Here is a 15,325-nt window from a genome sequence, read left to right on the forward strand (position 1 = left end):
CAGCTGAGAGGCCCCCACTCACTGCCTGTCAGAAGACTTTTACAGCCATAAAAATGAAAACACATCGCCTAAAGTGAAACCTCCATTTTTCTTGCTTGCTTCTGAATAATTAAAGACAAATGAAAGAAATATATAAATAAAAGGGGTTAATAGAAGCTGGGATCTACCACCCCAGGGCGTGACAGATCAGACAATAGAGCATGAAAAAGCAGCCTATAGGATAAAATCAAGTTTACTCCAGAACAGGTTGGTCCCAAGCTGAAGGTGGGAAGAACCCCCAAAAGGTGTAGGGAAATGTCCTGACATGTCATCTTGTGAGATCCTAACTGATATGATGTTGATGGCACATCAAGGGGGATGGACAGAAAGCTAAAAATCTTAGAGATCAATTTAGTGCACTAAAGCGACTCCAAAAAAAAAAAAAAATTCAACATGAAAAGCTTGAGAGAATTCTGGAGAAGCTCAAGGAGAGACCGAGATCTCTGTTGTGAAGTCCAGATTGCAGAAGCAACATCTGAGATTTTTGTTCAGAAGAAACAGAACAGATCCCCCACAGCCCTGAACTGTTTCATAGGTAAGCGTTTTAATGTGTATCTAAATCAGGCCTAAACAATAAATCCCAAAATTAAAATAAATAGTTACCTTAAATGTGCTAAAACAATCTTATGGCAGCTTGGAGTATTTAGCGAATCAAATTAATCCCTTTGTGCATTTGACCAAATCAGATGGAGCCATTTTATGTTAGAAGCTCTTCTATGTAGACTAGGGTCATTTGGAGTATTTAAGGTATGTTGACTCTTGTTTTTTTGGTTGTTTTGCTTTTTTTCATATATGGCAAGTTTTATCGTCATCGCAATATTGATCATTAATATTGCAAATGGCAAGTGTTCCTCATATCATGCAGCCCCTAATCTAAATGCATACGAACACTCATTCTTTCTCTCTCCCTTCATTAGAACAGCTTCGAACGAATCGGTCAAATGACCATTTTTGCGTAGTTTATTTACTTAGCTCGTGCTGGTTTGCGGCGCCTGCCGTCCGTGAAACCAGGGTTCGACTCCGGGCTACTCCCTGTTCCCTTCTCTACCTCTGCCGGTTCCAAGCCCGGTTTGAGAAGGTTGCGTCAGGAAGGGCATCCGGCGTAAAACATTGCCAAATCTACCATGCGACTCGTTCGCTGTGGCGACCCCTGATGGGAGAAGCCGAAAGTGGAAGAAGTGTTACAGTGCAGGTCAACCTACACAGTTTCCCTTCCTACAAATTCCATCAAGTTTTCTTTTTCTCCTCAACCATTAGTCGCTGGTTGAAGAATCAAAGAACTGTTGGAGGATCAGCTCATCAGGAGGAGTGGTGGGATGTTTCTTTAACCCTTGTGCTATCTTAGATGACCCCACCCTTACATTGACGTGTTCTCCCTACCATGACAAAGGTGGATAAAGGTGGAAAGATTTCATGGAAACCAGTGAAGATCACAAATCATTGAAGAAAAAAGGTTCAGAGCACTGTCTAGTGGGTCTACATGACCCAACTCCCAATGGTAAAGTGCCTAGGATAGCACAAGGGTTAACCCTTCAGCTCCACTGTTTACATTCTTTCGACTACCAAAACTCTTCAACCATTTACCCACCTAATGTACTCCAGCGGCTTCTGAGGCAGAGAAAAGCAGCCTTGGGTTGATATGAAACACTTTACGGTATTAATGTGTTGCAAGTGTTGGAGATGGGTTTCATAGGTGGTATAAAAAGCAGCTTTTCTCCGCGTCTGATTCATGTTGATCGCATAAACGGTTAAACAGTTGGGGTACGTCAATGAGCGTGTGCTATTCAGGATTCGCCAACAACATCACTGGTGTTAAAGCGTTAAACAGTCTATGGTTAGAATTGGATCAAAGACGACGGAGCCTTATACCACTACAGTACCTTATTTCTATACTGACAAACCTAAATTCAAATAATACCTTGGAAATAATGTATTGTTTTCCTTCCAGAACCAAACTGAATTTGTCACCTTCACCTAAGCTGAAACCAAAGAGTAACAGAGCTCAGAGTTTTGTGCCAACAGCTGTTGCCCCCACATCACTGGATTTCGTAGTCTGTCTTCACATCCTGCGACTGACAGAAGGAAGCAACGGAATGTCGTGCAGAAGATAAAGTTGACCTTTGCTAACTCCATCTGACTCAGCTTCACCAGCAGAAGAAGCTGAAGCAGGACGCTGCCGTTTTGTGTGCACGCTCACACCAGTGGTCATTAGGGCGGAGCATCATTTAAAGATTATGAGTTAAAGCTGGGTACTTTCCTTAACTAAAGCTGTGTGGGATTTTTAAGTTTGGCAAAACTTTCTTTCATTTCTAGAACGTTTGTTTTTAAAGAGCCAACCACCAGTTCCCAGGTTCTTTCCCATTTCGTTAGAAACCACCGAGTCAATATTTAACCACAAGAGAAGCGCTCTTAATGTTTTAGGAATGCACCACGCAGATGTGAAGATATTTTGAAACACTTGCTGGCTGATGTGCAGTGCAGTTCAACTCAGCTTCTTTAAAAAAAAAAAACAAAGGAAAAAGGCGACTTTTTTGGTGCCTTCCCAAGGATCTAGTCCATCAAACGGTCAAATCCGTTTGTCTTATGGTACCTGCTGTGAAAGGATGGTTTTATCTCAGAAAAGAGTGCAAACCAGCGTTTGTGTGATGTAGTATCTGTCTGCATGTGAGCTACCAGGGGAGTGAAGAAATAGTCAAAGCGGGGACTTTTGAAAGACAATCGTTATTGTGCAAACGCGCAAGCAAGCTGACAATTTGTCACAACTTCACTGTCATTCAAAGCTTACATGCTCAATGCTGCCTTCATGATCAGCTCGCCTGTTTGGTCAAAGCAGAACTACATCTGTGAGACTTATCGGCTGATTTAAAATAGTGCTTGCATCCCTATAGCCTTCTATTCGTACCCTACACAGTTATTTTACTGACGGTGCAAAAGAGACTGGGTATTTTGTGGTACTTAGTACTTCAGCTTTAGTCTCAGTTTCAACACATTCAATATAATCAGAAAGTAATACTCCTGTAAGACACACCAGGCTGCCTTTGGCTCTTTGTCAAGAACAAAACAAAAATAAGCAAACCTGCACAGGGCACAAAAGGAGCCCACACTTATCGGTGGGCGGCCGTACTGCAGAGGTAGAGGGGTTGACCTCTGATCGGAAGATTGTAGGTTCGGTTCCCACCCTGCCGGCCCCATGAGTCGAAGTATCCTTGGGCAAGACGGTAAACCCAAAATTGCTTCCATTGTTTGGCAAGTGTGGTAAGTGAGTGAATGTGTGTGGGTGAATGGGACTGGGACTGTAAAGCGTTTTGGGGCTTCTAAGAATGTAGTAAACCACTTTATAAAAAGACACCATTTAACATTTACTATTGATGACATGAACAGAACTTATGGGTCCCCTTGTGCTGTCCATTGGGTTTGGGAGGGGAAAAAAATTGAAAACCAGTATGACACGCCTCTGCCAAGGAAATAAAACGTGCTTTAACATTTTGGCTCCACTGGCTTATCGAGCGGTCCAAGACCTTGACAGCTCATCTAGGCCACCTGTGTGCCCCATACAGGTTTGCCCATTTTTCAGCCACCCATGCCATGAGGGCAGTTGGGAAAAAGCCCTCACCTGCTCTTGTCTTTGACTAGACAAGAGCCACATTCTGAATGACGAATGTCGACTGTCCCACAAAACAGCTGATCAAATAACCAAAGAACTAATGACAAACCAGGTAAGATTTGAGGGGTGACACAATCTGTGTCAATTCTTTTTTCAATCTTACAATCTCTTTTCAATCTCTACTATTTTTTTACAATTATTTCCAATCTGACTGAAACAAAACGCCAGTGCAACTGGTTCCCACATGAAGATGACCCAATTAGCCCACAATGAGCACTTAGTGTTTGGACTGAATGGGAGTGCCAGCTGTCCTGCACTCCTGGCATTGGCAGGACAGTTTGCTGGCATCAATAAATAAGGAGCCTCTCAGCTTCTCCAGGCACAGCCTCATATGTCAGGCTATAAAAGTCAAATTACCCTAAAACAAATCAGAGGTGAGAACAAATAATTATGGGAAAATCAGTTCCATTGGGAAGAAGCATTGGCGGCCAAATCTGAACGGACATATTTGACTTTTTCTTGTGCTTCCTGCATCAACCCTGTACAAAAACAGTTTAATTAAGCTTTAAAATGACTGCTAACCAGTTATAGTTTCTCCTTATTTGTTAAGAAATATTCATTTTAAAGCCTGCTTTCAAACCAAACATTGGTATTAGATTGAAAAAGTGCAGCCTGGCAATCCCCAATCAAGTCTTTTGTAGAAAGGCCCACATTTATATGCTGATGGTCACTCGAAGGGGTCCACTGAAGAGCGACGGCACAGCGCTGCTCTGCCTGCTAAATGAAGCAGCCTCCACCCTTTCACTCATTTCCTCAAAGGCCTTCAACTTATTCCTCTCATCCTCTAACAAGAGTGAACTCCTAAATGATATTTCGCCCATCAGGCAAGTCATTTAATCACGGTCGTGACAGGAAGCCAACAGTCCTTAAGACCATCGCTTCATCATTCATGATGCCCGTCTTCCCTCTGATTCACACCGAAGGTGTTGTGTGCACGGCAGTCAAGCTCCTCCATAACAAACTCTCTCTTTTATCTTTACGGACTTCCTTTTTTTGGGCGCTGGTGTGCAGTCATGAAGGGAGACGAATGGTATATCCCCAAACCAAACTTATATTTCAGGGACATCATGCTTCAAATCACAAGACACATCTGCATCACGTTCGGTGATGTATGGATGAAAAGTAGGAGTTTCTTAATGATTAAACTCTATCTTAGAGGTTCTTGAGCTCATTTAAAGGCCGCATGAAGATCAGAGATCTGTAGCGATGGACTGGACAGAAAGTTAGCCATCTCTATGCCCTCTGCAGCTCAGCTGTTGTTCTCCATCAGATTCACTTAAACAGCTGGCAGTGAAATATTTAGCAATCATGGAAATTTTATGATGGAACTTGTTGGAATCCCACCAATTTGATAATATAATGTAACTTTATAAATAATGCTAATTTGGATACTCAAATTTAAATTTGTCCAGTTGCTGAACTGTGCAAAGTAAATTGGGGGGGGAAAGCAGAAGAAAAATGGAAGGATTTTTTTTTTTTACATGTTTTGACACAGTCCAGTTTTCTGAGGCGGGAGGTGGTCAGTCAGGTTTCCTGTGTTGGCTCACCCTCCATCGCTCATTTCCTGCCTGTGTACCAGCTGAAATGCCAGTTTCATTAAAAACCATTGTAAGCTACCATAATCAACCTAAACAGGCAAAAGCTTAGACTAAACACATCATTCTGACATACTTCTTCTGGACTCGCCCAGGTGTCTGAGGCAGAAAACTCACACCATTTGATTGGCACCAAATAAAATACACAGCATCTAATTCATTTATCTCCATTTAAAGATCCAGAGTTCATATCAAAACAGCAGTTAAACCAAATTCACTTCAAATTGTCTAGATTTCAAACGACTTCTCCCATTTAAAAAACACAAACACACTGCCTTAAAGTCCCACTCTGATCATCTTTTGATCCATTTTCAAGGCGTTCCCAGGGCTCTTTTCATTATTTTTAGGCTACTTTTATCCAAAAATGTTAAAAAACCTGTGTTTTTTTTAAGGACACAGTTTGGGCAGAGCTGTAGGAGTTCATTAGAAATTTTACCTCTGTTTTAATAGAGCAACCGCACCACCCTTCCCGTTACCGAGAGCTCTCTGCTTAGGCGCTCTCAGTTTGGAGCCAGATGCCAGCTCAGACGAGGAAAACCAAGACGTACATGGATCCATTTAGAATGGACCAGAGCAGGGAATTTGTGACCCGCCAAGCGTGTTTTCTACGTCACAAATACAATTTTTTAAACAATACTTTTCCGTCTGCTCCTGATTCACAGTGATTTGAATAAAGAAAAACACACAAATGCAATTTTAAGCTTAAATTTGATGAAGTATGTCCTCCATCATCAGAAAATACCTCAAAAACATGTTTTACACCAACGACACTTTTTTTTTTTTTTTTTTTTTTTAAATCAGTGTGGTTTTGTACAACCTCAAACTACAAGCAATACCAAAAATGGTGAATGCATTTGTGGAAGCAAGATTGCCATCAATGCTCTCAGCCTCACAGGTTCCAGCAGCACAAAATAAAACTCTGTGACTGCATTGAAAAAAATCTGTTCATAATAACAAGTCCAAACATTTTTCCAGGCATGAGCTCCACCCGACTCAAAAGGTCAGCGGCTCTGAACAGAGCGCTCTGTGTTGGGCTTTGGGTACCATTCGACATGCTGCTTGAGACGACAGCCGCTGCACATTACTGCAGGAGCTGCATGGCTGTCATCGAAAAGAGAAAGACCACATCTGCTTACATCCACCAATAAAAAGGAAAATAGTCTGAATTATATTTTCTTCTTTCCATCATCACGTAGAAAAGCATCTCTTAGCAAGAGCGGTGCCGCCTCCAAACCACATCAGTGGTGGCTTGTTTTTAACAGACTGAATGAACCATCTGCAAGTCCATTAATACCAGAGCATTTGGTGATGCAGATGAGCCCAGAGGGATGATGGAGACTCTTAAGAGCCCGGAGAAAACGCACGCACACACACACACACACACAGCTTTCAGCTCTTTGGAGTCTGCAACTTGAGTGCAGCAGACCCTCTGTTGCTGGGGGCAGAGGTGGAGGGGAACAGCTGGGTGTAGACTCACACACATACGTACATGTATGCTGGAGGCTGAGCGATTTATGTGCATTGAAAAACAGAGCAGCCCCGTGTGAAGGAAGGGAGCTGGAACGCTCCTCTTCCTGGAGATTTGATGAAGACTCACCATAAAGGAACATAGAGGCAGCTCGCTTCCACCCACTTGCTAACAATTTCCTAAAACAACCACTTTAAAAGGCACCAGACTTAGCGCGTTTGTGTGCATATCGTGAGAACCGGCACATGACAGCTGGACAACAGCGTAATGAAGTTTAACCAGGACTCCAACAGACAACTAGCCGTTAGTGAAGGATAAGACTTCGTTTTACTGTTGGGAAATGTCAGAATAGAGTTTCAGTTGGGGCAGTTGTAAGTCAGAAATGTAAGTTAAGGTAAAAGCTTTGCTCTGGAGTGACATGTCACTGATCAGACGCTTTTCATAAATCAATAACTTTAGTCAGATACCAGCTCTGATAGTTTTTTGACTTGGATGTCCTGGATGTTTTACACAAGTAGTAGACTTGACTCATATCTAGTGGTGTCACTTCTAAATGCATCTTTTTTTAAATTTTATTTTTAGAGACTACATCAAGCTGCTTCCTGTAATAAATATTCTCATGCTAAAAATTCACCTCAAGCCTAAAAGTGTAAGAACTTTCTCCCACATCTGCTATTAGCGAGCTGCACGTGTGTACGCTGGAATGGCATCATGCACAGACACACAGAAATAGAAGAGGTTTAGGTACAGGCTAAAGTGCTGCACTACCTTCAGAAACACCTTGACAATTACTCAACTTCACATTTTAAAATGATAAAATGTAAAGTTTGTTAAGCAGCTTAACTAAAAAAAGAACAGCCCATTTTGTATTTGTAGAGAAAACAAAATTGTCTGTAAAAAGATTTTGTACTTGTTGAAAAAAATTGCCCATCCAGAAAAAAGTTTTGCAACTATAATATGAAACTTGTGCAGTAGGAAAATAGTGTTGGTCTGTAAAAGTGGTTTGTGTGTGTGGTAAATGTCACGTGAATATATGAGCACGCGCATTGATCTACAATGTCAATCAATGAACCAATTAGTGACCCTTCACTGTTGCCCAATCCGTGTGCTGCTTGGACCAGCCAATCAGATGTATGATATCCATGTCAGGAGAAAAAAAAACTGTTTCTTTACGCCACACTGAAGGAAACGAGACAAAACTATCATCGGAATTTCCTCAAACTATTAATGATAAACTATTTTTTTCTGTGTTTCTTCCACCATTTTGTCTCATCTCCATCGTGTTGAAAGGAGAAATATTTATTGGTGCCCCCCACCCCCCCACCTGCATCGTCTTCTTATAGTCCCACAAAACTCCAACAGCCCAAAACCAAGGAAGATGCCATGAAATTGAGCAACATGAAAGAAAATTCCAGGACCTACAATATTAACCCTGTAACTGCAGGGCTTTAGCTCCAGTGTTTACTTCAGACTACCGGAACTCTTTACGCATTTAACGTAATTCCATCGAATTCAGATGCCGAGAAAAGCGGCTTTGGACCGACACACAATACTTGATGTGTTGCACATTGGTGCAAAACCGCTTTTTTACTGCGTCGGAATCAGCCGATTTACGTCAGTTGCGTAAACGGTCTTAGAGTTCCAGTATGTCAGAGTGTTATTCGTTATTCATGTGTAGCCGACAACATCTCGGGTGTTAAAAGGTTAAACAGTTTACTGCATATCAACTAGTTTGCTCTGAATAAAGCCACTGACCCGATCACCACCATGTCTGAACCACATGACCCAATGGTTCTTGGGGAGCAGTTCTAGTTTCCAACAGATCCTAGAGACATTTTGCATTTCCAGATATCAATTCATTCTATTTCTACACAGCTTTCCCAATGTGCTTAATAAACAAAAAAAGCAACAACAAAAAAAAGTTACTCTACAGGACAGACTGGGGGGGTGTCTTTCATCGTTCACCCTCCCCACACCTTTGCACAGCATCACCCATCCATGCAAGCCAGCAGTCAAAGGCTGGTGTTGTTGCTCCCGTGGCTCCCCAGACACTCAGCCGCTCTGTGCTCCTCCATCACCTCCTTCACTAAAGTCTGGAAATGTGGCATAAAGTTGTCATTGTTGAGGAGCTTCCACCGGTGCACTTGTGACCCAGACAACACGTCTTCTGAGCGGTCTTTGAATTCCCACCTTAGCATCTAAGGACTGTGTTTAAAACAAGTAGAAAAACATATATATATGCACAACAATATGAAATATACTACAATGGAATGCCCCCCCTTCAGCTGTGACCCCCCTCATGCGCCACATCAGGATCCGGTTCTCCACACAGGTGGAAAGCAGCAGCACAGACAGAAGGAATTCAGATCCAATTCATCAGCAGACAGACAGGTCCGTCCATCCATCCATTCATTCATTCATCCATCCATGCGTTCCTGCAAACACTGCCGCCCCCCACCTCCAAAACACACCACGGAACCCCGCGGCAACCCGTTACTTTATGCGTTTTTCGGTCCCTTTTGACTCACAATTTTACTTAGATCCATGATCGTCCCTCCGCGCGGCGATCCGGGGTCCTTCCGAGGAGGGGGGGTCAGAACGCGGAGTAATTAGCGTCAGGAGCGCGAGCGGAGCAACAAAAAAATGAAATAAAAATGGGGGGGAGCTTCCGATTCCTTTTTCCTTCGAGCTCACAGAAAGCAGACGTGCAGCTGACCGAGCGATCACGGCTGCAGGCCAACCCTCCCCGCTGCAGGCTGACCAGCCCCCCCGCGCTGGCTAACGCGCGGATAGCAGGCCGGCTTCAGTCTGGGAGACAAAAGCAGCATGGAGCCGACGGGGACCCACCCTCCCAGGAGGGGACCGGGGTCCGGGCAAAACAGCACAACCTCCACCAAAGCCGTGGAGCTAAGAGATGCAGCAGGAGCAACAAAAAACCCCAGAAAGAAACGCTTCCTCTGAGGCTGAGGAAGAGGAGGAGGTTTGCTCCTTCACCTCCTCTAAGGTGCCGGAGGCACGAACGAACGCCTGCTCAGGGACAAACTCCTACAAACTTTCTATCCAATCCTTTGGAGATGGGCGTAATGATGGAGGACAGAAGTTAAAGCAACTTCCAAAGGTGAAAGCAGGAGGGGGGGTGTAGGAGCTCCACTTTCAGCACTTTTGGGTCACTGATGCCCCCATCTGGTCTGTCTGAGGCAGACCATTATGATTGGGTTTGCCTGAGCTACACCCAAGGGTCTGCAACATGGGGGTCCGGAGCCACATGTGTCTTTACGATCACTCCATTTTGGCGCTCAGGTTAAAAAATAAAAATAAAAAAAGACATTCAGGATCAAGATTTTCCTCACCAAGAAGCAGAAACAGGACAGGCCATTTCCTCAATGGATCAGAACAAAGCACCAAGATAGATCAAACTCCAAGAAGAGACATTGGAGGAGGGCCAAGCCTTTCTACCCTGAACCTGACCACACAAAGGAAGCCGTGTCAACTGGAGCAGCAGTTATTTTGTACAGATACTCTGGTGATGCTCATGTTTGACGATAGAAAATCTCTGGTCTTTGGTCATTAGTACTTTTAGAGCTACATAACACATCAAGAGAAACAAAGCAGTCAAATAAGCCAAACCTCATTCAACTCATTCACAAATAGCTGAAGCAGTAGTATGTTTCACTCCACGAGGCAGCTGACTACAGTACTCAAAATGCTCCAACAATCCATCAGGCTGTGTGGCGTTGTAGTTTACCGAGGTCACTAAACTGGTGTAACAGATTTTAAAGCGCCGTGTACCACAAAATCAATTGGAGATCAATAAGCAAAGCCAGAATTTATATCCAAAGCGTGCCAAATTGTAAAGCAGATTTGCTATTTTTGAAAGAAAAAGAACAAAAATTCATGAACTTAACCCAAAAGAACTTATGGTGACACTAGTGAGACAGAAAAACATCAGACATGTGTTTCCCTTTAAAGAAAATGGGCCTGGGTTCTTCTGGATTAAACGGGCCTCATGGTTCAAAAAATATGGTGAGGGTACATCTCAATTAGTTCATATTTACAAATTTCTGGCCAAGCTACACAAACAGCAGTAAAACAAATAGTGCTTTTTTAATTATTAATCACTGCTGACATTACACAATAACTGAATAAGCTGCATAGAGACGATCCTATGTGGAACAGGGGGCTCTTTTATTTTGAAAAGAAATAAGAATATCTGTCAAGTTAGAAACTATTTCATATCTCAAAAAACAGCTATGTAATCTTTACATTTATTCAGCTATCCTTATCCTTTAATATTATCTGTATCATCATAGTATTCCAATCAGTGTCTGTTTGACACAAACAACTACAGACTGAAAGGAACTTCAGCTGAGCCAACTTGAACTGTGAGCACATGGCGCCACTTCTCCACACGCTCACAACAGATCTGCTGCTGCTGGCATCAATCCAGCTCTCTGGCGTCAATCCAGCTCTCGTCTCAAGCACCTCCACGTTCTTTAGCTGCACCAGCTGGTTGTACAAGCCAATACACTATTGATGAAAGTCACGAAAATGCACTTGTGCCTCTATTTCATGAATCCAAAGTTGAGACCTGTTCTAAGAGCTCTGGCCTCTGCAACTCCAGTGTAAAGAGGTGTGGAAATATGAAGGCAGGTGACTTCCCGTTAACACTGGTGAGGTGGGCGTGTCACTTGGGAAGATAGTGGTGATTACATAAATTAAGTTCACCTGTTCACTCAGGTGGAATGAACGTCCGTTGGAGTAGGTAAGCAGGAGATGTCCACCTTTTCTTGAGCACTGTGACACTTGATGCTTTGTTGACCCCTTTATTAAAGGTAACACTTCAACTTCACTTTGGGCAAAGCTTTCTCATTGCTTTTTACGTTAACGTTAAATGCCAATAGTCACAAATGAGAAAAGTACGCAAAAAAAAAAACAAAGTCACCTTAAAACATACGAATACGTGTCATCAATGGCAATTACCCCTCGTTTCCTCACAGCGGAACATGTTTATTGGAACAGACATGTAGCAGCTACAGAGAATGTTCAGCCATCTTTATAGCTTACAATATGACAAGGTTAAATCTGCTATTGCTGCTACTTATAAACTCAGTCCTGAAGGTTACAGACAACAGTTTAGGAACCAGAGAAAAAAACTGTTCTTTGACAAAACGATGTAGAGCCAGCATAAGATTGCATGATGGTCTGTTTTAATAAATAAAAAGGATATTCTTAAAAAAAATTAAAATAAAAACAGCAGCTGTGATAGCTGAATGTTTGTTAAAAAGCTAAGCAACAGACAGAAGGACATCTCAGAAGGAAGGCCCTCCTCTCCCACAGATGCTCCAAAGTCTTAAGAAAATGTTTAACTACATAAAAATAATCATGTTGTTACAGACTGTCCAACATTAGAGCAAGTGTGTGAAGCATACCCAACAATAAGCAAAAGCAGGGTGGACAAGTAAAAACTTCCCAGGCTCCAGCTGACCTCCAAAGTGAAGAATCTGTCCCACATTGGTTTGTACTTTTTATCTCAGATTGTGTTGTATCTCTAACAGGGCAAGGAGGACAGTTTTGTTAAGAGACACTTGTGGTTCTCAGTCTCCAATTCTGTCCAATGTATTGCCATCAAACGCTGACTCTTCCTGTCAAAGGAGTTGAGAGGGGTTTGGTTCTACTGAGGTTACAACAACTCAAGCTTGGTTAGGGTCTGTTGTGGCTGCCAGACCACCTTTCCCTAAAAAGAGGCTGATCCAATTATGGTAATGACATTGCTGGAGGGAAAGTACAGGCAGTTCCCGAAGTGATTGACACGAGAAGCAAGTCCAAGTTCTGAAAATTTATTTAGGGCCCAGAATCTACACCAAGAAAAAGAGATGGGTTTTATTAATCATCTGAAGTCATTAAAATCAGTGGTTTCCAGTCATTTTTTGGGCCACAGACTGGTTTAATGTCAAACAACATTTTCCCAAATTGGCCTTAAAGAGGCTGAATTTGGCATCCGATGTTTCTAAGCTTCCAGTTACCCTTACTTTTTAAGAAGAAAAATCCAGCAGGGTCAAGAGGTTGCTGGAGGCTACCCCATCAACTTTTGGGTGAATGCGGGGTACAACCTGGACAGCAACTGATGTGCGATTGCTGAAAAAAAATCTCCTAGTGCAATTTTAACTCCAAATTATATCAAATCTATAAACCATTTATTGGTTCAGTTTTTAACTTGTTGCACATTTTGCAACTCAGTAGCATACAACTCTTAATCCACTGAATACTTCTGAATACCCTTAATATCAAAAGAATCACCAAGTGCAACAAATCCCGCTAAATTTCACAGATTTCTCCAGGCCGGTGGCATACGGTCATTAACCCGAGACCATTGTAATTTTCTCTTGTCCTTTGACACCCACCAGGGGGGATATTTTGCTGCTGAGACTCATTGGCTTCTAAGTTTAATGTTTAAGGTCTTCAGATTCCTGCAATTAGCTCAAACTGGTTCATTCTTCTGTCCTATAAAGAACTCATTAGATTTACTTCAATTCTCAGAGTATTTTAAGTACTTGACCTCATTCAGCTTGTTGTCTACAAGCCTGGAACCACTATATTGGACTTGATTGAAAGGATCCTTTAATATGTCTACTTTCTTAAGATAACTACAAGACCTGTGAAAGTTATAGAATCTAGTGTCCATGAATGTGTGTCATCAGGGGTAGTAAATTAACAGGATGCTACATCAGGTTCACCTGAAGAATCCAGTCCAATCCAATAGAAAAGCCTCCTTAAGCACCTTCATACTGATTTGTTAACCCACTTCCAACACAAAGGAGACTAGAATCCCCTTGGAATTTAACAAAGATCTTCAAACATAATGGAGTTTTCTATCGGTCCAAAGTCTGGGCTGGTCTCTCCTGTCAGACCATCAACTGACCATCTGAGCCAAAGGCAGCCCAAACAATCCATCTGTGTCTCATTAGCCCCCCGGATCAGCCTGTTGCACCTCAGAGCCTTCAGTCTGTCTCTGAACAATGTCAACTGTTTTCTGCAGAGTCTCTTCTCTTCCTGGTACGGCGTGGGTTTTCGGTACCAGCCACCCATGCAGCTGTCCGACTGTCGGGCTTTTCATTCAAAAACCCACATTTCCTCCTCAGAAATTCCAACAACCTCAAAAACGAGGCATGCCAGCCTTTAAGGTACGTCAACTGTCACTTTGCATGCATTTAAGGCTCAGGAGCTGCTGTTCTGTGACGGGAAGTACCGTACATCAGGTGTTTTTTTATGTAATGTTTTGTAAATTAAGCAAAGCAAAAGTTGGTATCCACACAATTTAAACATGATTTTTTTTTAAAAAATCAGACTTTAAAGCCAAAAGGCATGGATCTTTTATTTCAGAGGATAACTTTTTAGTGGCCAACAAAATAGAAATAAATTATTTAAAATCAAGCAGGGAGAAAAATCAAAGCATAAGAACTGAAAACATTCTGTTAATCATCAACTAAACATGAAAACTGCAGGCATTTTTACTTCAGCTTAGTAAAATAGTTAAAAACAAAGCCATTTGTTTTATTTTAAGCTTTCTACTTAATGCTAATTAGCGTAAACGTTTTGAGTAATTTTTGGTTTCAGATGCATTTTTACTTTAAGCTACCTTTCAGTTTAAGGTTAAGTACTGTTTATACATATGATTTTTTTATCTAGTTTATATTAGTTATTCAGCACAGCACTACCCGGTGGCTTCCTGAGATTGTGTGTGTTTTGCAGGTATTTTTGAATAAAATGACAGTTTGGGTGAAAAATTTAAAGCTGCAGAGCCAAACTATGTGCAGAAATTGGCAGGCCCGTTGTGAATTTGACTTATTTTTATGAGGAGACTCAATAGACCATACTGCGAGTTACTGCTTTGCAAAAATAAACCTTATTTGAAGACTGGTTTCTTTTCCAATATGCCAAGCAAAAGTCCAAATAATTTGATTGAAACCATAACATTTAAAATGACAACTGCCCATCTAGAATTTTTTTTTTTTTATATATGGTTTTTGATGAACAATTCAGTAAAATGTGACAGTCATCTGGATGATGTGAAGAGTTCACCTACAGCAGGAGTTGTACATTATATACAGTATTCTCGCTTTTGGGATTGTCAGCTCATTTATTTTTAACTGGGGCCCCCTGCATTTAACCGACTGTATTAACATACAACAGAGATGTGGGCTTCATTCCAGCGTTTGACCTTTGCCTCAGCCGAAACAAAAGGCAACAGCGCATCTCCTCCGAACCCTCTTCCCCTTTCTAGAGCCGCTTTACACAGGGGAGAAATTCCAAAACAGTTATTGTTAATGCCGCCAGGAACTCATCAGCGCACTTTGTTCCACTTATAGGCCTGTCAGTCACATCCAGCTTCATTATTCCCCACAGGGTCAGAGCAATGAGGCCACAAACCGCCGCTCACCATTTCTGCTGAATCAGTGTTTTTCACAGGACTTCCCTTCATGCTCATGTTAGCATGGAGGCAGATCGTGTTTGTGGGTGTGTCGGCATCACAAAACTGAAAGTAAAAAAAATTAGACAGTT

The 15,325-nt window shown here is 42.1% G+C and overlaps 1 protein-coding gene across 3 annotated transcripts in view; it reads right to left on the reverse strand.

Moving 5' to 3' along the window:
• hip1 (huntingtin interacting protein 1) overlaps nucleotides 1-15,325 on the reverse strand; it is a 62,376-nt gene that overhangs the window by 43,141 nt on the left and 3,910 nt on the right. The window contains exon 1 of one of the 3 annotated variants that reach the window (XM_023961289.1): nucleotides 9,295-9,836. The exons of the other annotated variants lie outside the window; for them this stretch is intronic. Within the exon in view, the coding sequence (XP_023817057.1) occupies nucleotides 9,295-9,312 (18 nt within the window). The 5' untranslated portion in view covers nucleotides 9,313-9,836. Of the gene's footprint in view, nucleotides 1-9,294; nucleotides 9,837-15,325 lie in introns of those variants that run through there. 3 annotated transcript variants of the gene reach the window in all.

Source organism: Oryzias latipes, chromosome 13 (genome assembly GCF_002234675.1).
Source record: "Oryzias latipes chromosome 13, ASM223467v1".
In the NCBI taxonomy this organism is placed as follows: Eukaryota; Metazoa; Chordata; class Actinopteri; order Beloniformes; family Adrianichthyidae; genus Oryzias; species Oryzias latipes.